Source organism: Pomacea canaliculata, linkage group LG4 (assembly GCF_003073045.1).
Source record: "Pomacea canaliculata isolate SZHN2017 linkage group LG4, ASM307304v1, whole genome shotgun sequence".
Classification (NCBI taxonomy): domain Eukaryota; kingdom Metazoa; phylum Mollusca; class Gastropoda; order Architaenioglossa; family Ampullariidae; genus Pomacea; species Pomacea canaliculata.
In genome coordinates, this window is record NC_037593.1 from 303,214 (window position 1) to 328,755 (window position 25,542).

The 25,542-nt window shown below is 38.1% G+C and overlaps 3 protein-coding genes across 9 annotated transcripts in view; 1 reads left to right on the forward strand and 2 right to left on the reverse strand.

Moving 5' to 3' along the window:
* LOC112561022 (beta-ureidopropionase-like) overlaps nucleotides 1-8,878 on the reverse strand; it is a 30,187-nt gene extending 21,309 nt beyond the window's left edge. Inside the window, exons 1-9 of the mRNA XM_025233149.1 lie at nucleotides 8,746-8,878; nucleotides 7,795-7,966; nucleotides 7,391-7,478; nucleotides 2,759-2,853; nucleotides 2,307-2,391; nucleotides 1,870-1,946; nucleotides 1,011-1,065; nucleotides 689-803; nucleotides 165-246 (exon numbers count right to left, since the gene is read on the reverse strand). Of these exons, the coding sequence (XP_025088934.1) occupies nucleotides 165-246; nucleotides 689-803; nucleotides 1,011-1,065; nucleotides 1,870-1,946; nucleotides 2,307-2,391; nucleotides 2,759-2,853; nucleotides 7,391-7,478; nucleotides 7,795-7,966; nucleotides 8,746-8,849 (873 nt within the window). The 5' untranslated portion in view covers nucleotides 8,850-8,878. The remainder of the gene's footprint in view (nucleotides 1-164; nucleotides 247-688; nucleotides 804-1,010; nucleotides 1,066-1,869; nucleotides 1,947-2,306; nucleotides 2,392-2,758; nucleotides 2,854-7,390; nucleotides 7,479-7,794; nucleotides 7,967-8,745) is intronic.
* LOC112561024 (zinc finger SWIM domain-containing protein 7-like) lies at nucleotides 8,520-12,679 on the forward strand. 7 transcript variants are annotated; one of them, XM_025233151.1, is made up of 7 exons: nucleotides 8,541-8,710; nucleotides 9,943-10,011; nucleotides 10,350-10,371; nucleotides 10,935-11,037; nucleotides 11,275-11,353; nucleotides 11,482-11,507; nucleotides 12,028-12,677. In XM_025233151.1, the coding sequence occupies exons 1-7, from the start codon at nucleotides 8,614-8,616 to the stop codon at nucleotides 12,130-12,132; spliced, it is 501 nt and encodes a 166-aa protein (XP_025088936.1). In that variant the 5' UTR covers nucleotides 8,541-8,613; the 3' UTR covers nucleotides 12,133-12,677. The 7 variants fall into 7 exon arrangements, 4 of the variants coding, with proteins under 4 accessions (XP_025088938.1, XP_025088936.1, XP_025088937.1 ...); XM_025233152.1 differs by lacking the exon at nucleotides 8,541-8,710 and adding an exon at nucleotides 8,930-9,068; XR_003098639.1 differs by lacking the exon at nucleotides 8,541-8,710 and adding an exon at nucleotides 9,127-9,145.
* A 1,515-nt stretch (nucleotides 12,680-14,194) lies between these two features.
* LOC112561020 lies at nucleotides 14,195-24,395 on the reverse strand. The gene is made up of 5 exons (XM_025233145.1): nucleotides 24,008-24,395; nucleotides 22,340-22,515; nucleotides 20,867-21,047; nucleotides 20,392-20,597; nucleotides 14,195-20,198 (listed from the first exon to the last, which is right to left on the reverse strand). The coding sequence occupies exons 1-5, from the start codon at nucleotides 24,309-24,311 to the stop codon at nucleotides 18,696-18,698; spliced, it is 2,370 nt and encodes a 789-aa protein (XP_025088930.1). The 5' UTR covers nucleotides 24,312-24,395; the 3' UTR covers nucleotides 14,195-18,695.
* Nucleotides 24,396-25,542: the final 1,147 nt, after the last annotated feature.

Consider the following 25,542-nt stretch of genomic DNA (forward strand, 5'->3'; position numbering starts at 1 on the left):
ACTCCCGCTACATGCTGAACAATTTTCACTGTGCATTACCTCCCACTCAAGCAAGAAATCTCACCACAATACATGATAACCAACAGGACATGGATCTATCCATGACAGAAAAAGAAATGAGACAAGCCAACATGTACAAATAAGTATAGCTGTCGGGGACTTACTGTTCCAACACGATTTATTGCTACAGTGAAGTAGCTGTTGGCAATAGCAGCATTACGAGCTTCAATCGGCCATATAGGTTCACTGTGGTTTAAACAGAAGACATAGATATTTAAAATCTTATAGACAAATCAACACTAAGTCTTCATTTTTTTTTCCCTTGAATATTCAACAATTATCCTTGTGGTGCATGTGCGTCATGGGCTCAGATATTGCCTATGGCACACATTTGGGTGTAGATTCTTGCATGCACACACACACACACACACAAGAACACAAATTCTTATAATTGTCCAGTCAGAAATCACTAGCCCCTAAGAATATATTCCATCAGTTTCACACTTACATTCCTGACTTCTTGGAGCTAGAAGATGTTACCATTCCCACACAATGGTCTAGACAGCACTTTAGTAGTTACATGCTACAGACCATGACACCATGATACTGTGATATCCTGCTCAAGTGTTGCCATTATTGTCTAAGAGAAATAAAAGTCTCCTAGTGGAGTCATTATGTGGGTCAGCACCTTAGTGTGTCAACTGTTGCAGAAGGGTTGAAGACTATCTCTGCACCATTGATTCCATACATCATCCAGTTCTGTGGATGGTGACGTCCATAGCAAATGTTCACTGCCACCTTACCTGCAAATGCATGTTTATTTATAAACACACACAAACAAACAAGTTTTTATCATTTCTATGTACCATGTAAACTATAACAAAAAGCACTGCTTATGTCAAAACAAAAAGTTGCTTAATCCTTTGCAGTACAGCAGCCTATTACATTTACTTGGGGTAATCTCTCCAAGTTTTAATGCTTTAAGATTCTTGTATTGACAGAGAACTTACCAAACTGTGTTTGGAAGACTCTATGGCCAGTATCCCCTTCCATGTAGTATGTGGACTTTCAAACAGAACATTGTAGGATGGCTGTGATACTTAAAAGTATACTTATATTTATCTATCTTTACTTTTCTTTCTTTAAAAATTATGCTACTGCTACAATACTTTTAAATATAATGTTAACTGGAAAGAGGATAATACACAAGTTGTGTTTAAATGATGGATATTGACAGCTCCTTTCTGGTCCGAGGCACCTTGATTTACAACCAGTCTACAGGAAGTTACCAGCAGTAACAAGCTGGCACATAGTTTATGGAAATGAGCTCGTCTTGGTTAATGAATAGCCTACCCTTGATGGATCAGTTGGAATGCAAGCCACTGGCTTTGTATATGAGAATCTGTAGCACTAAATAAAAACAACTATGATACAGAAAGACGTTTGATTTGTTATAAATTTTAAACCCAACTTGTGTTTTAGCTTATGATGTCCTTTAATATTAAAGAGTTCATAACCGCTTGATGTGATTTAAACTAATGTCGTAATGCTTAAAATTCATGCCTCTTAAGGTTATATACTTCCTCCTGGACTTCACTGATGTACTGATGAATTGGAAAGAAACCCTTCAAAGTTAATATTAGGCTACAGATGCCTTGTATTATTTTCTGACACAGATTATTCCTTGAATGTACAAGTTCACAAAAAAAAGGTTACTAAGTGAGATATATGACACTTTTCACTTTTATCTCCTGGAATAGATCTCTAATTCCAAGCAGTTGTTGCATGGCATAAACATAAATGATAGCTATTTCACTACCCACAGCAATATATTTTATTGGCAATACAAATGGACTAGAATGTAGCTACCTCATTGAAATCTCCACAGCGTGGAATGTGGTTTTTGCGAGACTTGCCTAGTACTTTACCTAGATTGGAAATGACCACTGAAAAGACACACAAGCACATATACATACTGCTGGTATTCTACGAGCACATTAACCCTTCAAACTATTCTCCTGAGTTCATTTACATCAAAAAGACAATGCAAATCCCCATATTTGATGACCACAATCACAAAAACTCCAATGAATTCATGCTTCTCACCAACAGTAATTCCTTCTACAGTGCAAATGGTTCCAAATTAGCATCATATTTTGCTTCTCCTCATATGCAGCTAATGACCTCTTCTAATCAATAGAATTGTACTTTACATTTTAAGCTTCTTAATTGTTCTTTTACATTAATAACCAATTCCCATAGGTCTTTTCCAAATGTTGCAATAACTCTATCTTAAATACACTTACCAGCAGAATTTGCTAAAACATCTCCATGTGTTTCATCACGTTCAAGCATGGGTGAAATTATCACCATATTGTACTTTAAAGCAAGCTGAAAACATCAGCACACATCAACACACACCACGCACACAATCAAGATAATCAACATTTCTATAAATTAACTGTTTTAAGCTGGTAGGATGGTCAAAGAATACGCCACTGCTTAAAACTTTAACTCTGGTTGTCCATCAAAGTGGACATAACTTCAGGCAAGGCACACAATTTTATGATCACACAATTTTATTATCCTGATGTTCACACGAACAGAAAAACTAGATAGTGAAGGTCTCAAATTTTGGTAGAACCAGTCTAAAACATTTTAACAATCTATTCCTACAAATAATATCATTACTTTTGTAATGATTAGGGAATAGAACATATGAAATCATTTTTATGAAAGTCCAGGCCACATCACTAACCTCTTGCATGAGTTTTGTAGTAGGGCCATCCTCGGCTGGCTCCGCAAACTGGCACCAAGGAAACTTCTCACGCGTACAGAAGGCAAAGGGCATATCTGCAAAGATAATCATTAATGTTCATCTTTACATCAGACAATCCATCATTTTCATGGGACGCTGTCATAACTGAGAGTTGTAATTTTAGAGCATCTTGTATATTTTCCATAATTTAAGAACTTGAAATATGTCTAAAAAGCTCTGACATCACCATTTGGAATCCATTTGGATTTTTTCATGATCGTAGGAACATGCTGTCTACTGCAAATGTCATCCTCTCTGTGATCATAAGAAAATGCTGTCTTGTGAAATAGTCATGTAACACTTTATGCTTTTAGTTAAAAAGTGTGGCTCCAAGCCCTATGCCTGTGCCATATCGACTGCTCTCCTACTATGTAAATTAATTAAGCAAGGATTTTTTTGGTCAGCTTATACATGTGTAACCAAGTGGTGGGAGTGTGATGGTCGTGAAACATTAACTTCCTCCCATGCATTCAATCAGATGAAGGAATAGCACCAGCAACCATCACGTCTTTCATTCTCAACAGCTTGACCAGTAATGCCACGGCTTGTTCCTACCCACAATCTAGTTTTCACATCATTACAACTATGACAAGTTTCTCAGTAGTGATGCTGCTCCAATATCCAGCACATCTGTCGGCCCCTCTCAGATCTTACACTGCCCTAACCTGTAAGCCACTCTGCAGCCCTATGCTCCACTGGGGGCGGAAAGGAATAATAAGAAGTAAGCCACTCTACGCCTAGTTATCCATGTGCCATGTATGCTTTTCATTTGATAACAATGGCTGCTGACCTACGCATATTACTTGACTAATTTGTAGAGGAAAAAAATGTTCTGTTTTGTACACATACAGTGAATGTGTCACTACACTGGACACCAACCTTCTGTACTCAATGGTTGAATTGACTTGGTCAAATTGGTAAATGGTTGAATCAACCAGTGACCCCCAGGTGCAAGAGACAACAACAAAGCAAAGATCTTTGTTGTAGAACAAAAACAGCTCAAGAAAGTGAACAGCTTCAAGTATTATGGGTCACCCTTTCCAAAGATGGTAGCTGAAGAAATCCACATGAAGATCCCATCTGCAACAGCAGCAATGGCCAGGCTATACAGCAACTGGCAGAGCAACACCATCAGATCTGCCATAAACCATTCAGCACAGCTGTACAATTCTATCATAATTCAAATCCTGCTGTATTCACAAGAGACTCTGGTTTCCAGTATCAAGAGGAGAACACAGGCATTCAAGAATAAGTGTCTGAAGCAACTGCTCCCAATTACTTTGTATGAATCATGGCCATCAATCTTTTGGGATATCAGAAACACCTTGCAACAGTGAAATAGTGCAAACTTTGGTCTGGCAAGACACTCAATCAGTCAGTCGTCCCTTATAACCGGCACCTGTGGTTTGGGGATCACATGGGTAGCCCACCACTCTTGCCTATTTTGGACAAAAGTCAGCAGGTCCTGTACAGGACAACCAGTCCAGTCTTTGTCATTCGTAAGTCAGTTTTTCTTCTTACCACTGATCAAGGTGCTTTGAAAGACAGTCTTCAATAGGGTGTCGTGCCAGGTCACATAGCCAAAGACCAGCTTATGTCACTTGACTGTCAACCTTATCTTATGGCTATGCCAGATCCTATCTAGTCTAGCCATCGCTGTTATGATCCTGATGTGGATATCTAGTGTGGAGCTGCCGTCCTTGGAGAAGGTGGCTCCCAAGTATTTGAAGCTGCTTTTATCTTTGAGCTGTACAACATTCATAGAGATCTCTGCTTTGCCACTGCCTAAGATCGTAACTTTGCTTTTTTCAGTGCTGGTCTCCATTCTATATGCATTTGAACTGTCTTTAAGTCTCTTGGAGAGGTATTGCAGTTTTTTGTTAGCGCCTGCTAACAGGTCTATGTCGTCTGTGAAATGTAGGTTGCTGATCAGTCTTCCACCAATTGACAGAAGTATAAAGGTCGCAGAGAGCTTCGAGTATGTTCTCCAAGAAGATATTGAACAGTACCAGTCATAGGGGACATCCTTGACATATGTCCACTATGGTGTGAAAGTAAGCTCCTAACTTGTTCTGCAGTGCTGCACTCATTGACTTTAACTTGTTGACAGTTTTTCATTTAAAAGAGGCCTTCTTTGATGATACTTTTTCACATCACATGCCATAGCCCCTTGTGCCAGACTCTGTCAAGTGCCTTTTTAAAGTCAATGAAGTTGTCATAGATGTCCTGCTGATGCCGAAGGTGCTGTGCTATAACAATGAAACAGTTGAAAATCTGCTCAACTGTGCTTCTACATGGTCTGAATCCAGCCTGTTCTTCTGCTAGCAGCTCCTCTGTGATAATTCTGATGTGGTTGTGCATGACCTTAAACATGACTTTGCTCGAGAGAACTGTGGTTCTGTAGTTCTGGCCCTGTTTGCTGTTTCCCTTTTTTTTGGGAGGGGTATGATTAGTGACTGCGTCCATTCTTTGGGTGATTCCTTGTGTTCCCAGACTCTTTGTCAGAGGACAGTCAGAGCCTATGTAGTTTCTTCCCCACCCTGCTTGAGCAGCTCAGCCAGCACATTATCAAAGCCTGGCTACTTTCCTCCCTTCAGACTATGTACAGCTCTTTCGACCTCTTCCCATAGGACTGGTAGGTCTGCAGGTTCACTGTCTCTAGCCTAGTTGTTTTGGAGGAAGTTGGCACCAGTCTTGAGTTGAAAGTTGTACAGGTCTTTGCAGTACTCAGTCCATTGGCTGAGTACAACATTGCTTTCTGTGAGGTGGCCATTGATGTCCACATGACTGAGGTCTTGCGCTGACCTGTCTTAGTGAGGGTCTTTAGAAGTTCATAGGTCCACTGACCAATGGCTGTTTCTTATTCCTATGTCGCCTGAGAACCTCCTGGGCTGCTGACATTAGTACCTCTTTGATGTTTCCAGCAATGTTTACATCACAGTCCACCAGGTTCAGTGCGGCAAATTTTCCTCTAGCTGTGGCCTTGAAGACTTCTGCAACATTTGGGTCTTGCAACTTCTCTAAATCAAAGCGAATTCGAGGGAAGGGGGAGGGAGGTTTGAAAGTCCCTTTGCTTTCAGGTTTAGCTTCAGGATCATTAGAACGAGGTCATGGTCACTACCTATGTAATTGCTTGGGTATGTCTTTGCTTTGGCCTTGTTGGAGCTGGATTTGAAGCACCAGCATAGTTGATATGATTATGGATCAATTGGGGATGTAAGGTGTTGGCTAAGATCAGTCTCTGGCTCTGAGCAAATTCCAGGAGTCGTTACCCTGTCATTGGTTTTGCCAAGGCCAAATTTGCCCACTGTTCCTGCCCATCGCTGGTGGGAGTCTAGGCCAACCTTAGTGTTCTAGTCAACGAGTACAACGAGGATGTCCTTTTTCGGAACTACCTTATCTAGTTGTTGGTAAAACTTCCCCACTTCGTTGTCTCCATGCATGGAAGTTGGAGCGCATACTTGAACAATGGAGACATTGTGGTGCTTAGCTGAGAAACGTTTGGAGATCAGCCTGCTGGAGCCGTCATCAGCTGTATCCAGCAGGCAAGACACTCTAAGACAATCATTCAGAATACCTTGGAGGTGAGTCAATCTCAAAGTGGACAGAGGAATAACTGGCTTGCCAGAATAAAATAATGGACTGGTCATTCCAAGCTGGACTTGCTAACCATTGCTTATGACATGCATAAGTAGCGATGGTTGTTTTATGTGGTGCCAGCAACTAAGCTATATCACGGTGACAGAAAGTTGCACTACTTTAATGGTCATTCAATAACACCACCACTAACAGAACCAACATAAGAAAAAGAGGATAACATAAAAGGGCAAGTAGTTTGTTAAAAAGGCATCGTAACCTAAAAAGCCATCATTACACCAGACCATTAAAGCAAAACCTCAACAACCTAAACCTTAAGTCAGATGGTAAAGCCCTCCTAGCCTTGTCAGCCGCTGCATTTATCCAACTGCTCCTCTCAACAACCAGTATCAGTGGACCAGTGTAACTATTCATTGTTCAATGAATAATGGTGACCCAGCGGCCAGCATAACTGTTGATAAAGCAGTCGGGGATGAATAAATGAGATCAATTTTCCTTTCTCTGGTTGTCTGGTATCTTGAAAAGCTTAATATGTGTTGGCCATGGCTAACAAGGTCATTGAATTTATTCAGGATGGTTTGAATAGACAAAAGCCACCAAACCATAGTGCTTTCTTAGCGGAATAAGCATGAGGATTTGATCCTTTAGACATGATTTGAGAATGTCAAATCTCTTCTGTATAGGCAATATCAGACAGCACAAAAAAGTCACTCCATTGAAGCATGGGACTTGATGATGATGATGATGATGATGATGATGATGTCTCTTTGTAATGCGCAGGTATCCATACAGAAGAATGCTCATTGCGCAGCAAAAAACAAAAACATTCTGCGGGTATCTAACTACTTGTCAATAAGTACAATCAGTGTATTAATAAGTGGAGTGGTCTATAAATGAAAGTCCTCAAGACCATTAACTTTTTCTTTAGTACAACAAGCAGAAACTGAAGAGAGAACATGAGGAAAATATTCTCACGCCAGGCTTCTTGCATACACAATATGTTGACTCCACAAAGAGCTGCCACCTCAGCAATGTCACATATCCGTTTATGCAATGAGTCCCTCTGCCAAAACACATAATTTGCAATCAGTTTACAGCAGATTTAATTAATAATAATGTCTCTTTACTTACACCATTTCTTTCAGGTAACTCCTTTTTTTATTTCTTTTTACAGTTCTAAAAGAATATTCTACTTTTTATTGTAGACCACATGATAATAGAATGCACTGCCATTTTTGCACGAGTTTAATTGGCACAACCCCACCCCATGCACAAATGAATTACTCAGAGAAAAACAATGGCAAGTAATTGTAGGAGATTATTTTCCATTTTTTTTATCAGTTTATTTTTATACTATATGCAAGTTGTGTACTTCTTACCTGTTCTGAAATAGAGCTGGTTGTTGGGGCTATAATATGATTCTGTATGGCTCCTACACGGACAATCCGTGGCAGTCGAACATCTTCACGCTTAGCATCGAAGGCATAACCCTGGAGTTCAAAGTTCCTTTCTTGTGCAATTTGTAAAGCTTTCTCTGGCAGATGAAGTTTTCTATGAGTAAAAACAAAACAAAAGATATTGGGCATAATGTTATTAAACATACACTTTCCTAGAGAATTTTTTTAGGCCCTCAAAACACTCAAGAACTTTAAATTCTCGTCCGTCATATTTAATAGCACAACAGCGCATGACTACGTTAATTCTCAATATTCTCTGTCAGTTTAAATGAGATTTAACTTCCTCATCTTTCCTTGTAGTCATTAACCTGGGACACGCTTTGTGGTCACAAAAGCTGCCGGCAGTCGACACTCTCCATGACTTGAGTAGGGCCAATGTTGGAGAAAGCGTCCCTTAGTACTGACCTAATAATACTATATAATAATATATGGCCTAGTCATTCCCACTCTCAAGCATCAAACTCTCAAGTCTAAGGAAAGTTTACAACTTGTGTGTAATTTTTATAAATTAATTTTGATGTTTTACAGGTATGTGCACCAAACAAAAGAATATTGACAGGAGTTTTTCTGTACAACCTAGTTGAAAGTAGAATGTCGAACTATTTTAGGAGGTTTCAACAACACTGAATATAGAACATCCGCCAGGTCACGAGTTGTGCAACAAGTTCCGTTAGCCCTCATTCCTCATTCTCAATAAGTTTGTACTGAAAACGTTGATACAATGTGTTGCCCAAAATAAGAATGTCCATATTGCATGGCGTGATATACGTGCATCATGTCTTCATGTATAGCGACGTACACTGTGAAGATCAGATTGCTACATCCACTCGTCTTCATGGTGAATACTTTTACCAGAAATATGATAACTCGTACCTCAATTCTTTTCCATACAGCATGCGCTTGACAAATGCCAGTTCATCAGGAGGAATATACTTGTCGAGTACACTGTCCAAAGTGTCCACATCGTCTGCTGCCATGTTGTTCCTGTACAGGGGTGAGGTCAAAGGCTACAGGTCACGTCTGTGCTGTCACGCTGGCGGCCTGCCTGTGTACTGTACGTGGCCAACATCTGCACTGCTCTCTAGGTCACGTACGTCATTACTGTGTCAGATTGGTAGCATGAGCAGTACAGTACCAGATGTGGGCAACTGCTGCAGTTGTAACTCCTACCATGACGGAACTGTTGCGAACGAAAGGTCATCTGGCTGGTTGTGAATTGAAGCCACTACATATATATCTTATTTCGCGAGTAGCATTGCAGCTGACGATTCGTGTGATTATTCTAAACCAGTGATGCCCAACCTTTTTCGGCCTGCGGGCCATATCCATTTCGGACAGCCGATCGCGGGCCACTTCACCGCAAAAATACAAAAAAGAAAAAAAAATAGAGCAGATAACATTTTTTACTAGAAACAAGTTGTACTTACCATTAATTATGTACTAATTAGTGGGATATTTGAAGTTGTTTACCCGAAACCAACTTCTGAATGTCCGGCTGCATCGTAGAGACACCAAGTCGGAGCACTGAATCGAAATGTTCGTCCATCGAAAAAAAGATTGAAACACGCCCCTACGTGGGGATAAATACTTCTTCCTTTTTTTCGTTTTTTTTTTTATTTTTTATTACTAACATGCCGATTTCCTGCACTATGGGCAGAAGTTTCGCGGGCCGGATGTTGGGCATCCCTGTTCTAAACCTTGTCTAATTGGACCTTTTATTGACTACAAAGTTTATTTCAAAAATGTTATTCTATACAATGTAAGGATTCATACACCCAATATATGTGTAACAAAGATGATAAATCCTAGGCACTAATTAAATTTAAGATGGAAGCTTGATTAAATATATATTGTGAGACAAACCTATGCCTGCCTGCTGCTAGCTGAAGTTTGATCCAAAAGATAAATACGAAGTATGTAAATAATTAATTTACCCACAAATTTAGATAAATATAGATATATCCGATGTTTAATGTGTGCAGCTGTTTTGACAGCTTTTAACTTGAGAAAATTTTATTTTCTGATATATTTTATTAAAATAACAATTAAATCAGCTCCTTTTTTTCACAGATGGGATTAAAACGATTTTTTGTAAACTTTTTGACGAGGCTGAGAGAGCGTTCACAGACAAAGGAAGAGGTATATGTTTTGAAATAGTTTAAGCAGACAATCAAATTCATCTTATATAGCAACAATATAATCATGTTAGATATTATATCATATAAAATTAGATGTTGTGGGTCATTTTCTGAGTTGCATTTCCTGGTGGGAAGTTTCTAGATGTAGCTAAATCTACCAGATGCCACTTATAGTTTCTTTAATTTGAGTTCTTTATTTCCAAGACTTTAATAAAAGTGTTAAGTAAGCTGCACAGCATGGACATCTGTCATATATGTCAGCACCATCTTAGCTTCAGAATCTATAGTTCTAGCCAAAATAATGACCAGATTTTTCCTTTTTTTTTCTTTTTTTTGCAGTAACAGAGGATATTCTTACTGCGTGAGTAAAAACTTTGTAATTTAATTAGTTGGAAACATCTAAAAGCAAGCAAGCTATAATTATTCAGTAGATCCCAGACAATGTCAACTAGGAAGGCAAGAGAGATGGATAGAGTTGGTGACAAAATCCTATGGGTGCCAGTGAGAGTAAGTGACGGTTGGGTTTGTCATTTGAATATGATATAATCTTGATAACAGTGACCATCACTCTCCAAGGGCAAAAAGTTATGGGATGACCCTTATTTTTAGGATGCTAATCCAGCCCGTTAAGCATCCACATCCATGGAGAAATTGTGCAGGCTGGAGACAACATCCTATAACCTAGGACCCATTATCCAATTGTCTTGTTAACAAGCACTTTGCTGCCATTTCACCAGACCATCTCACAAAATAGACCCGTTGCTAGGGAACATCACAAGATTGGTGATTTAAGGAGCCATTCAGTCACTATAATGGGATTCTCTTTGGGATAAGAGAAATTTACATGTTTCGCAGTTGCTTTGTAGTTGTTGATAATTGCTGCACAAATGCTTAATCTACCTGTCCTAATGTCCTTTGTTGCAGTCTCCAATCAGTCTTTCCTTCCTCTCTACTACCTGCTTGTGAGCTAGTGGACAAAGGAGCTATCACTAGAGTAGTTTCCCCTTCTAGAAGTGGCATCTATCAGGTTTAAACCCTTGTATTTAGTATCCAAATTGATTACATACAGTTGTATTTACTTTGCTGCTCAAGTATAGTATCTGCCGAGGGGATCTTCTGACCTTGGAATTTTTTTTAGTTTGTTGAGTTAGATACATTATGAGCCTAGGTATTTACATGCAGATTTTATGAGCCAGCATTATTGGTTGCAGAAATCAGATTTAACTGCATTTCACATTGCTGATTTATACATTGCATCTCACAGGTAGTTGGCGCATCAGGTGTGATATACACTTGCTTCGAATCAAGTACATACTGTTCTTGTCCAGCTTATAGATTTTCAGGTACATAGAAATACATTGTAAATATCTGTGTGGTTGTATGAGAGAGGGAGAGAATGTGTGTGTTAGAGAATGAGAGATGTACTATGATGTTATGGTGGAATATTTACAATACAGTTTTTACCCTACAGTGCTCCACAAGGAAGATCAATTAATGGTAAGTTTAAAAAAATTATTGCTTTAGGTCAAATGTTTTAGTTTACTGAGAGAAATATGCAATGAGATCCAAAATTTTATGCGTTTGACAGTAGGAAGGCTGCATGATTACCAGTCCAGAATATTTATTGATAATACTCTTATAGCTTTTTTGGGTGGTTTTGTAGCAAGGATTTGCACTGCTTGCTTGTAGGGGAAATGTTAGTTCACCTTGATTGCATTTTCAGATTAGGACACTTAATATAAATAATACATAGGGACAAAAGTACACTCAAAACATTTCAAAATTTAACCTTTTAGATTTAGTAAACCATTTGGTATCCAGTATGGAAAGGGATGATAAATTTTTCCCAGTATAATATACTTCCATTATATGTTCTTATTTTTATTAGTTATTTTTTGTCAAATGCAGTATGCATGCTCATGGTGAAGTGTGAGGCAGCATGTTACTTTTATTATTAATTCATTTTCCATTTTTCAGTCTCAATATTTTCAACATTTAAAGATATTTTTTCTGACAGTGCAAGCATCATCTTGCTATGAGGTTGTCCAACATTACCAGAAAAACCAAGGTTACAAATCTTACTGATCAACAGATGGCACAGCTTCTTTCCTCTCTGGGTTAAATTCCACAAACTTGATATGAGCTCACCAGTTAGTGGAAAGTAATGCCACTGGTATGTGGAATGAATTACAGATCATAAAAGAAATGCTTACATTTCATCAAACTATATAGAGGAAGAAATTCTGTATATGTTAAGTTGGTGTGTTTATGCATCCACTTGTGCATGACTATGAGCTTAAGCCTAGAGTTAACAGTGAATTTTTAACCAATACAAGATGCCACCTGTACATGCTTAACCTACACAAGATAATACAAGTGCACGAGCATAAGCTTAACTGTTTAAGTGTTGGTGCTGTCAGGGCTTGAGTTTTTCTTGATTATGTTATTTCCATGAAATGTGAGATATCTGCCATAAGCAATTGTAAATGGACTCTTAAGATCGTGTGTATTGTGGATCTCTCTCTTTTTTTTTTTTTAACTCAATGTCTTCTGTATAGACCAGTTAGTTCCATGATAGAAGTAATCTGTACAGTTCAGTGTTATATCTGCTCCATCTAGTAATATTTTGCTTAGCTGGCTGTTCTAGAAATAAAGTTTGCAAATTGTTTTGTGCAATTTGTTTATTAATAATTGTGATGTATCTGAACATTATATCCGCACATTTCTCTAACAATTGACTGCTGTATTCACTGTTGCCTCCACTTGACAGCATATTGTGCTCTCAGGATGGTCTGGTGGCGTGTTGGTTAGCGACTGTCACTAACACAGTGATGGTTGGCTGTCCTGGGGTCAGCTCTCGTCTTGGGCATGCTTTTCTTTCTCTGCATGTTATGTCTGTGTATGGGGGTGGCTGTCTTGCTGTGATATAGCCTTAGTAGCTGATTATCTTGCCATGATATAGTTTTAGTTGCTGGCTTGGCCTAAAACACCAATCCCCCCCCCCCTCTCACAAGTTCATGCCCAGCTTTTCTTCAAGGCTAGATGACTTTAACCAGTCTTTGTGTGTGTACTGGAGATACCTTCCACCAGTCACTTGTCACTCTGCACACACCATTCTTTGCACAATGCTTAGTTGCTTAACATGTCCAACTTTTACGTTAAAATTTCACAGAAAATCTTTGAAATAATGACTACGAGGTGTATGCCATGTATATGTTACTGGCTAGATGTGCACATGAATATATGACCACTTTCACATTAATAAGTATCAAACTACATAATGACTGTGGTACTGATGACATGGGCATATTGGCAAAAGTTTTGGTAGGAAGAGAACAATGTCAACCTCTTAGAAATGAAAATAATCATTAAGGCTCTGAACTGAGCACAATGACCATCCGGGGATTTTTTTAAAAAAAGCCCACGCTTAAATTGAAAGCATTTTTTCAGGGTTTTTTTTCCACAATTTTCTTCATAGTTATTAATGCACACAATACTGGCAAGGCTTGACTCTAACAGCAACAGACTTCCATGTAAAGCATATAGCATACTTATACTTGTTGACCTTTATAACACAGGGTGAGCCTTCTGGGTGTCTGAAGTGAGACACTACACATGTAGGGTTTAGATATGCTTGGGAGAACATATCTTACAAGAGCATAAATCATGATTTTTTAAATTAAGGATTTTGTCATCATTTTATTTTTACTTTTTTTTGGCCTATTGTGTCTACTCTGCACTTTGGGTATTCATTTAGCTTTAAGTATATCTACAGCAGTGCACCAACACCATTGTCATCAGTTAATAATAATGATTTTTTTCATAGCAGGTTTCTCAACTGCAGAGTAGACAATGCACAAAAGGTTAAAATACACATTCAAAATAAATAGCACACTTTCAAACACAAACCAAAGTAATCTTCACATAGTTCTATTTGAAATAGGCAGCTGTGGGTGTTCAAACAGACTTGATTTGTATTTTAGTGTTGAGAAAATGTGGTCTTGGTTGGGACGATTTGACTCAGCTTGTATGGAGATATGGTCTTGGGGGTGAAATTACCTTCTTTCTCTGCAACAGCCACCTGACCTGAGTAAACAATACTTTTTCTGTTTTGTTTCTTTAACAGAAGCCAGTTTAGTTTTCTTGAACACTCATGTTAGTTTTTTCACAAACTAAACTGACACTCATCATAAGAACATATTTTATTTTGTAAAATTACATGCATATTGCTTTCCTTTTCTTAAAAATACAGTAGTTTCCCATGTTCCAGTGTATTACATTTTCTTCTAACATTGCATCACCATCAAACCCACAATGGCAATCATATCCTTTTTTAAAATCATAATAAAGTATAAGATGTATATAATTTAAAATGACTAAATAACTCCGAATATCAGGAAGTATTCTGAAATTTTTATTAAAAGTTATCTTGCTTGATTTATTTCTCTGTTATTTAATTTTAATTTTCTTTAGTACAGGAAATTTTTAACTGTCTCATTCATCAATTTTAAGTTTAAAAATGTCTTCTATTTCCACCAAACAAATACATGATTCTGTATACAAGTTTGTTTTAAAATGACTTTGCTCTTAAAAAAGAATGCACATATTTTTATCCCAACAGAGAAACCACAAGCAGATCATGAAAGCACAGCACAACAACTACAACACTACTTCAAATAATAAAAAAATAAAATGAACAAAATTGTTTCTACACACAAGCATCTTCAGGCCCAACGTTAAAATGACATTAAATAACGTTAAATAACCATATGATCATCCCCTTCACCCTGTCCTCACTGAACTAGAAAGTATTAAATCAAACGGATTTTTTTGAGAAGCTTGCTAACATGTACTGGAATGGAGGCAAAAGGTTGTTAACCAATCCTTTACACAAAAACTTCGCTGTCATCTTTCCAAGTTTTAATTCTAATCTTGCTTGACATTGCCAAGGACAACGAACTAACTCTTTTCAGTGATAGACCCATGACATTTTGTATGCTGACTTGAAAATTGCTGAATGGACTAATCATACCATTGTCATCTGCTTGTCACCAAATGAGTTGCTTATTTTATAATTACCAGGAACATGGGTGTTTTATATGATTTGTATATTGCAAACATAAGGAATCACTAGGAAGATATTTTGATGGCGTACTATAACAAATTATTTGAATGAAAGTGTTACAACAATCAACTTTTCAAAATAATACATTTGCCCCTGTTGGATCTCACTTTCAGCTGTTTTTGTGATAAAATATGATGGCATTCACTTGGTGGAAGAAGTTCATGACAACTAAAGAGGGAGGCTTATTTCTCAAACCAGAGCTGCTTCACAAGTTTTCCCCCCTAAATATATCACAAAAGATAGTCACTGAAATAACTATCTTGCTATAAACGTGAGTTGTCACTATTTTGAATCGAAACAGGTAGATTAGGATATTCTTTCTTTTGTTATTAGTCATGTTTACAGCAGCCATTTTCAAAAGCTTTTCTTAAATACCATTTTCCTTCTCTATCAACTGTTTCACTTCAAACAGCAGCTCATGCAACAATTATTCCACCACTGTATTTCTATAAAAGCACAGTACACAGTATTTTGTACTTCTGGCTCCCATGCCCCTTTCCATATATGAAATTAGGGGGGAAAAAAAAATCAAGACTAAAACCATTAACATTTAGTCATCAATACAGCAGAAACACAGAGATTAAAAGTTATGCCAGAGCAATGGGCCACAAAAATTTTGTCAACACAGATTTTATAAAACTAATAACTAGTACTAACAAATCAACAAAGCAAGCTATATTTACCACGACAAACAACATCAGCAATTAACAGTTCTGTATGCTTCAGCAGATACGTTGCCCAAATGCTTAAGACAAAATCAAATCAGCAGCGGACTTGTCCAGTGACAGTCTCTCCCCTCCCTCCAATCACTTTAAAAAAACAAAACCATGAGTAACAGCACACACTGGCCTCTGAGTTCTATAATCAGTCCTGCTGGGAAAACTCTATATAATGAAATCAAGCCTACTAGCAGAAACACTATGGAGATAAATCCTACCAATGTGTTACCGCTAAGGACTAAGTTCAGTGCCCAGCATTCTCTAGGTGTAGGTGTGCACAGCAGTGTGCTTCTAGATATCCAGATAAACTCATCTCAGATGTCTGACTTCTCTATGGATTTCCTCTAAGATTTTAAAACATAAAAATCAGGCATTTCCTATTGAGACCCCCTTTTTTTTCATTTTCCATTACATTTGAAAATCTAACTGTTTAAAACAGAGTCAATTTTTTGTGGGCGAAATTCAAATTGTGAAAATTTTTTGGTGTCACTGAGATTGTTTCATTGATAAAACAAATGTTTTCAACAGTATAATACCCTTAACATCCAGCATGGACTTCAGATGTGTTAACAAAGTACAAGGCACACAAATGATGAAGTGAATGAGGAAAGATGATGTCTGCATTACAATCAACAAATAAATTCAAAGATATCTATGAAATTAGCTTCTGTAAGACAATAAATAGTGAAATAAATTAAAGCCATATAATTAAAGAATCTAAGATGAGTAAAATCAACAGTTACTGATGAGAATTCTACTACCTTATTACACATATAATATGCACACATGTTAATCATTACAAACCACTTTACAAATTTTAAAAGGCTGCCTTCGTTTCATCTCTCCACTGCTGAAGAAGAGAAAACAGTATATACGAACAATACTATAAGAACTGCAAAATAGTCCCTCTAACATGTCACAAAAATCCTTTAAAATATTTCTATGGTGTCAAAAAGAAAATATCAAACCAGAGAGCTATCAGTGTAAAAGACACGTCTTAAATCTCTGTAGTTTTTAACACCCAGTTTTATGTAACGCATTATGATGCCCTAGAGTAACTGTACCCTAAGCTCAAAAGGGGTTTCAGCTAGTGCATTTAGTCTTTCGCAAAGCATAACGACCCTTTTCCACGGTTTTTTCTTCATTGTGATAATAACATGTTGTTCAAGTTTAGCACAGGCATCTCTTCTGTCACCACCAGGTTACCTATTGTGTTTGCTATGTTGGTCTTTAGGATATTTGCTAGCACCCCAAGGTATTGCAAGCTGACTGGCTTGTCAACATTGGCAACTGTGTAATGAACTACACCTCATGGGAAGTAATTTTTATCCATCTTAACCGTTTAAAAAGTAAGACAATAATTTGAACAATAAAATAAAATGTTTTCTTAAAAACAAATCGTTAACAAAATGTCAAAGCCATTTCATAATGCAGTTCAGTCCAAGACCATTGCATGAATATTTATGCTGCCATGCAATCATGCTGAAAAGTGAAAAACCAGCTGCCTGAGAGTATTTCCATAAATTTTGTCAATGACCTTACACGGTAAAATAGTCCAGCAGTGTGAGAGGGGGAAAAAAAATTGGCAGTGTTCAGATATTTTAACAAAATGTTCTTTAAATAACAGTGTTCTATGCAAGAAACAATAAATTGTAACCGTCACAATGTGCAGGAAACAAGTAGAATTTTATAACTGTAATTAGATTGACTTTAACTTCATAAAGTAAAGCTAACTTGTTTTCACAAACATTTCATTTTTTTTATAAGTAGCTCAGGTAAACATAAAGCTTATGGCTACTGGTCTTATTATGAAAATGTAAATTTTCCCAAGATGGTACATCTAGCCTAACAAATAATAGAAGTGTTTATAAATTCGAATCAGCAGTATTATGTTGATCCCTTATAAAAATATTAAATAGGCCTTTATACACATACAGATATAAAATGTGCTTGCAACATGGTCTTTAGGGTGGTTACTTAACTGAATGGTTTAATAGGTGTAACTTTTCTATTTAAGAAAATTCAAGGCTAAAAGTGTCTCTTTCCAAAATCAATGACCTATGACATGATCACTAATCATTAAACAGTGCAATTACAGTTTTTAATACTTCACACTTGCATATCAAGATTATTGTGTAAGAATATATACCAACATTTTCAACAAGCCCACACACCCACGTCTGCTCTCTCTCTGGTCAGGAGACTAGTTCATTGCGTGCTTAGCATGCGCACACACATCTGCGCTCTCTTTCACTCTCTCTCTCTCGGATCAGGGGACTAACTCTGTGTGCTTCATGCAAAGTCATTCTTCTCCCCATATATTCTAAACTAAACCAAACTAATCATTATACACAGTGAAAATTTTATTTGTCACAAAAATGCTAATGATAGCCATAGTAGGACTGCGAATGGTGCGGAGATGAGTCGAGAGATTTTGCCTGATTACCGATGGGTACAGATGAAATAAAGACAGGCTTGTGGGGTGGACATGGGAAAGACAAGTGTTAATGCCTGACAGATCTAAAGCTTAACGCAGCCTAAGATCCTACACACACATTAAAACAATATGAGGAAGTGTTGTTGTTTACAACTTACATGCTGCCTCTATGAATATTGCTACTCTTTGGAAATATACTTTAATTTTTTCACCAGCATTGTTTTCTCAAAAAAAGCATGAAACTTGGCCCACTTATATAGCTGGTCATGTATGCACACTACTACCACTTAAAAACTCTGAAGATAATGTATATGACATCTAAACTGTAGGAGATGATCTGACAAGTATCATATCCCAATCCCCCTGTTCTTTGTCCACTTCAGAGGTTTCCCAAAACAGACCACCTACAAAGACAGTCGAATTCCTTCACTAGGGCGCAGGCGTTTGGAACAAGGCCCCTCAAGTGCAGACCGTCTTTGATCACATTTACGTTTGTATATCTGAGATGGTCGAATAAAAGGTGGGTTTTCTGGGCAAAGGGCTTTACAAGCTGCCTGTCTAGCACGATGTAATGTTTTACGCGTTTTATACAAAAATCCAAATTCTCGGCTCTTCTGCATTTTTACTGAATTGCTGCCTTGCTGACCAGTGCCACAAGCTTTTTTTAGTCCAGTATTGTCTGAACATTTTCCAATGTTTGAGGAAATTGGATGTCCTTTCTGTAAGGCAGGATTACTGCATTGTGGCGTATAACACTGTGAAGAGAGTTTTTCACCTGATGTGCCTTCAGGCTGGTTCAACAGAATCTGCCCAGAAGTGTGGGTGGAGAAGAAATCAGGGTGAAGTACACACTGTTGTGGGGATCGCATCTGCAGGACTTTGGCAGTCAACTGACAACTACGACGCAGCACCCTTCTATCTGTGCTTTGAGAATATGTGCTCACTTTACTAGGACCATGCACTGAGCCATTCAAGGAGGCCATGGATTGCACATGGAGTGTGCTCTCTGTACCAGAGGAAGCCTTCTTTGAGCTGGTCAGAGATATCAGCTTCAAAAGAGGTTCTGACACTGAGGATGACAAAGTATGATGTCTCTTATCAGGATCCTCTGGATCCTCGGCTACACTGGAAGGAAGTGGCAAAGGAAATAATAAGGAAGTGAAGTTCAAGGATGAGGTGGCTTGTACACTATCATCCATGTCAGAGGTCATAGGAAGTTGACCACGGTGTATATGACGCTGAGGGTCTGTAAGATGCCTCACTCGATGAGTGCGTACACCTTTGATTCCGGTTGTGGGTCTAAGCTTTCCACCTTTGTTGACAAAAGAAGGTTGTGTGGAAACCCCATGAAAGGCAAATGGTGCTGACCTGCAAGCAACATTCCCATCAGAGACCACCTGACCAACATCCCCTTCTCCCTGCCTGCCATGAGAAGTGTTTGAAGCACTGCTGGTACTGTGCTTACACATGTTGTGGTGATTATCATTAGGGGCAAGGCCCCCTCGCCCAGGGAAACAATTAATGTTATCAGCACAGTCTGGTTCCTTGTTGCTGCTTTCTTCTCCTTTATTCTCAACGTCAACCCTCTCAACCCCATCAGCATCCTCACTACCATGACTCTGGTTACGATTCAGATTTATTTTAGAAACAGACTGCTGATAAGCTGCCTCATTCTCTGCAGAAGTGCTTATCCTTGATGACGATGCTGATAACCGTGCCTCATGTATTTTTTGAAAGTATTCTTCTCGTCGTCGGCGCAGTATTGTTAGTTTAGATGGCCCTAAAGGGTCTATAAGAACAACAATACAGGAAATGTTGTCTGCCTTCATCATCTTTGCTCGCCACTTGTTGAGGGCTCGTGTCACAAGTCGCTCAGCAGGATTGATCCAATAGCTAACTGTCACCATCTGCAACAAGCACCTGGGCATCAGCAAATTTATTACTATTTACAAGAAACATTACCTCTTTTTTTCTCTTAAGTTACATGGACAAACGCTATGATACTCAATTAAAAATGCTTTAAATCTGACTATTACTAACAGAAAGCCACCAAGAAACATGCAGGCTATAATCCTAAAAATACAATGAAACTGAACTTACTGGATCATGAATAACACGGTCTTCAAAATGCATCTCTAAATCAGTAACCACAGACACAGCTTCTTCAGGGGTGATCATGTTCCACAAGCCATCAGAAGCCAGGATGAGACAGCGGTGTTGACGGGGGTCTACTTTCATCACACTCACATCAGGCTCAGGGGAGACAATGAACATGCCCTTGTAGTAGTCGTAGCTCCAGAGATCACCTGAGGCACAGCAATTTACTTTTAGTTGTATCACAAATCCCTCACAATTTCAATGCACTGTCTTCTAACTAGTCCTATATCATTTATATTCTTATATAGTCTCTCTCTCAATTCTTTCCAGTCTACGGAGATAAAGTAGGCAAAGGTCGTGCCATGAAGACTCGGTAACTGGTCCTGACTTTTATGTCCATAACAGTAACATCTAATCTTTATACTAACCAAAATAAAATCTTTAACATCAACAAACAAGTGCAACATTTACAACTAACCAAGAGATCTTGCCACTGCCAGGAATGGTATTTTGTCTATTTGTGTGCTGCGGCGTACAGGTCCTTTATGATTGACCTTTGGTCTGCTCCACACAACACGCTGAACACCGGACTTGGCCACTACTGAACCTCCACACTTCTCAATCCGCTCCTTTTCCTCAGGGTTATCTGGCTTATGATCCTAGACAAGATCATTTTGTCAATATGACCATCTGCCGCCATGGAAAAATACAAATTCACCAAAAAACCCCACAATAACTTGTTTTAATTTGCGCTTGTGTGCCTGTATGTATACTGTATGTAAAGCACTTTGAGTATTTTGAGCTTTATGCACTGGCTTTGGTGCTGAGGAAAGATGCTATATAAATGTACAGCATTATGTAAATATGCTGTATTATTAATGCTGTTATTGTTATTAAAAACTAAGCAGTCTTTATGCACTAAAATACCTTGATATCTTGATAACAAGACATATTTATCGATATTTGGCTCTATATTACATGATTTTACAAGTATAGTTTTTTTCCTACTTGTTATATTTAGCCATTCAAACATTTTCAAATAGATTAAAATTTGTTCTATTTCATTTTATTTCATAAAACAATCTGAAACAAACTGTCTGCACTTTACCAACACTGGTAGAACTCTGTTTATGAAACTGACATTTAATGTAACGAACGAAATCACCATGGTGTTGAGGACAGATAAAAAAGCACACACACACATACACAGTTTCCTAATTACATGATAATTACAAGAAAATAATGGGCATGCGCTGGTCTAATACAAATCCTTCACATATGCCTATAAATTAACAAAGGTATGTCAAACACACAGCCCTTTGCAAGCACACCTGCGGCCTGCACAAAGGACACTAGAGATTCACAAAATCTGTTAACTGAAGTAATTGGAATTTTGAATATTTTGTGTAGCTGCCTTACAACAAGGCATGATGTCATCTGATTACATGTTGTGATGTCCATTGTCAGGCCAAGCTTGCAGCTGGCCAGCACACAAGCAGTCTCACTAACATCAAAGTCTGAATGACATCTCAAGCTAAGCATTATCGAGGGCAATAAAGGGGATGGCCCAACAGAAGCCATGTGACCGAATGAATCATGAGACGAGTATAAAGGAACATAGATCGCCGCATTAAGTTACAGTTCAGTTTGAAGAAAAATACAGAACAGAGAAAAAGAGAGTAAGCAGCCCTTTGCAAGCACACCTGCAGCTTGCACAAAGGACATTGTACATGTGTGTAGCCCTCATGACAACACAAATGTGACCCACGTGGTCATCGGAGGACTGTCCGTTTGACATGCATTATTTAACAGCTAATTTTCAGGTCATATTTATGAAGGTAGAGGTAGAGTTGAGGAGGATTTTTTTAAAATTACTATAGAATATACTATAAAATAGGTAATGTGTCTTTTGTTCAGAAAACTAATTTTAGTCTACTGTAGAGATACAGACCTTTGTAAGGCAGACGGGCTTCATGTAAACTGCATTAATAGGTCCTTCATCACAGCCTAGCACTATCCCAGAGTCTCCAACATGTCCAATGAATAGTTTCCCATGCTTAACAATGGCAATGCTGGCAGTTGTGCCTGAAGTACTGGGCAATCCACTCACTGTACGTGGCCATTTGTCTGGAAAAAAAAAAGGTAACCCCACTATCATACTACCTCCCTGAAGTGAAACAGTCATGATCAAAAAAATTATTTTTTAAATAAAAACACTGAGACTTGTTTTAAAGATGCAGCACAACACTGAGCACATACCAAGCTTTGCCATGTATGTAAATCCTTTCTCCTGTATTTTCTTGCTGAATATATCTGATATATCTACCAGCCCCTTCCAACCCCTTTACCATGCTATTCAGAGAATCAGGAGAGACCACATTCTGAGGATATTTTACAGATGCAATATTGTTATGCATACATTTTTCTCACCACCACAAATATTACAAGAAATTGAGAAGGAAATGTTTTTATCAGATATTGTTCTACCACTAAACACTTAAGTTAACCCCACTTCCAACTAACATTAATTACACACTAAATTTGAATAGCTCCAAGAATTCTCTACATTTTACCGTTTTGATGGTTATTTGAATATAACGTGAAACTGTAATTTGCTTGAAACTCTGACCCAGATAAAGATAAAGTGACCTTAAGAGGGGTTAAATAGACAGTGAGGGCTGGGTAAATGATAGCCAACCACTATTACTAGTGGTTCATTTTCAAGACTTTGGTCTTGTGACTGGAGAGGGAAATATGTCCCTGCATTGGACAAATTAAAACTTATGATGCCACTAATAAATGGCAACAAATTTAGCTGCAAACAACTATGGTATAAGTGGATCAAATGTATACAGCCGTAGTGAAGAAATCCAGCACACTTTTTATTTACATTAAGTGTAAATCAGTACAAGGGTTAGTCATTGAAACTCTAGATATGAAAGTTTCGTATCTCTCGCTGCAACTTGTATTATTTTGTATCATTTTTTTGTGCAAGAAACTATGCTTATAAACGCTCTTAAGTTTTGAAAGAGTGTTTTTCCAACTAGCCTTTGAGGCAGAGTCCTAATCTGTAGGTGATGAGGCGACTACAGGCTGATGATGTAGGTTTAGTCAGGTTACGACTTGACAGGCTATACTAGCGACCTTCACCTTGCAATAACGACACTCCTGGCAACTGGTCCACAGTCCATTTGTCAAACATTAATCAATTAGCAAAACTATTGTCAAACGTTTCTGCATAAGACATGTACATTACATTTTGTGATAGGAAACAGCTTAAAAAATACGACAGTAAAGAGTTTTCTCGTGCCAAAGGTCACTAAACCGGGACAAATCATCTCAGACCTAGTAAAATGCGCGCGATTTCTGATTTGAAACATTCTTAATCTGGGGTCAAACCAGCCATAGTCATCATTCAACTATGTTTCTAAAGACAATTGTATAGGAAGAAAACAAACTTACGATCTTAATTTACACTTGACACTAACCAAAAGCAGACTGGACAAACACGAACCTTGCTAACGAGGTGCACGACCAAAGCAACGAGGAAACCGCTCGACTTCACAACAGCAACAACAAACAAAAAAATCACTTTCAGCAGTTGCATGACTTATCTTACCTAGTTCTTTCCACATAGCATGATGTGTATCTAAAAATCCAGATTTGATTGCAAACAGAACATCATCGTCATTGTCGCTCCAGAACTGTTCGTATTTTGTGATCTCATCCAGTAAGTGGTCCCGAGCGAATCTTGACGCTTCGGGACCGCCATGCCCATCGAATATTCCGAAGTAGGCAAACTCGTAATCACGGCTGTCTTTTTTCACAAACTTGATCGCATGGGTATCTTCCATGTATTTTCTTCCTCCCTGATCACAGTTTCCAGACACCCTTAGGTTTACACCGATCCTGTGGCTGGTCATTTCTTGGAATCGGTGGATATCGTTCGTCCGACATGGACGACGTTTTTCAACGGTATTGCATCGCTTCTGCCATTGGTCCTTTTCCTTCTTGACACAGGTCACGGTGCTATTTATAATACAAGCTTTCTGATTGGTTTACCTCCGAACAAAGCCAACCATTTTCACTTTCGAGTTTATTTTTGTAAACATTGTTACATTTAAAAAAAAAGAATGAAACAAAGATCGGAATACAGCCTTTTAATTTTGTAGCATAATCCTTTGTCCGCTAGTAGTTTAAAACTTTTTGTGTGACGCACTTTTACTATGCCCTACATTTGTAGCTTCTTGACCACACGAAGGATGGTGTTCATGGTTTGTAAGTGCAGCCGCCTCACACACGGTTACAAGAAACAACAACTGCAGAAAGATGTGTAGTCTAAAATAGAAAAAAGAATTAAATCCGTGTGGCTTACTCCTAAAGCAGCCTAGAGACAAAGGACGACTGTCACTGGAAGAATGGAGGGAGCGAGATGTAGTGTAGGATTAAAGCTGACACAAGGAATAGCTAGGACATGTGCTGATGATAATTAAAGCTGACACAAGGAATAGCTAGGACATGTGCTGATGATAATAAAAGCTGACACAAGGAATAGCTAGGACATGTGCTGATGATAATAAAAGCTGACACAAGGAATAGCTAGGACATGTGCTGATGATAATAAAAGCTGACACAAGGAATAGCTAGGACATGTGCTGATGATAATTAATGCTGACACAAGGAATAGCTAGGACATGTGCTGATGATAATTAATGCTGACACAAGGAATAGCTAGGAGCTGTGCCGATGTTTAAGCTGACACAATCTTGTTTCTGAGGCACTCTGAGACATGTAGTTGGAACGGCCTCGTAATAAAAGTGTTTGGATTGCCGACGGTGTGTTCTGAAATTAATGTGGTTCAGCTGAAAGCGTAAACTGACCTATTTCTTTTAATGAGTGCATATCACAAAATTTACGTCATACAATAATGACACAACTGAACTATTGATGTACAGTTATTTTAGTTTTTATACAAGATTTCATTGTGTAGAAATAGACGTCTTATTTTTAAGAATGTTAGCATTTTGTAAAACGAATAAATTATAAGTAGTTCATTAAAGGGACCACCTCGTTGCAACTATAATCTCAATTCATTACCAAGAATATCTAGAGGTTTAACAGGAGTATGCTACGTTACGCGGGTGCTTTTAAATG

Coding starts and splice junctions, on each gene's coding strand:
- LOC112561024 (XM_025233151.1), top strand. CDS start 8,614: ATGTCCATATTGCATGGCGTGATATACGTGCATCATGTCTTCATGTAT. Junction 8,711..9,942: donor TACATCCACTCGTCTTCATG/GTGAATACTTTT, acceptor TTTTTTTCACAG/ATGGGATTAAAACGATTTTT. Junction 11,508..12,027: donor ACAAGGAAGATCAATTAATG/GTAAGTTTAAAA, acceptor TTTTTCTGACAG/TGCAAGCATCATCTTGCTAT.
- LOC112561020 (XM_025233145.1), bottom strand. CDS start 24,311: ATGACCAGCCACAGGATCGGTGTAAACCTAAGGGTGTCTGGAAACTGT. Junction 22,516..24,007: donor TGCTATGTGGAAAGAACTAG/GTAAGATAAGTC, acceptor TTTTTTTTCCAG/ACAAATGGCCACGTACAGTG. Junction 21,048..22,339: donor AGCCCGTCTGCCTTACAAAG/GTCTGTATCTCT, acceptor GATCTTGTCTAG/GATCATAAGCCAGATAACCC.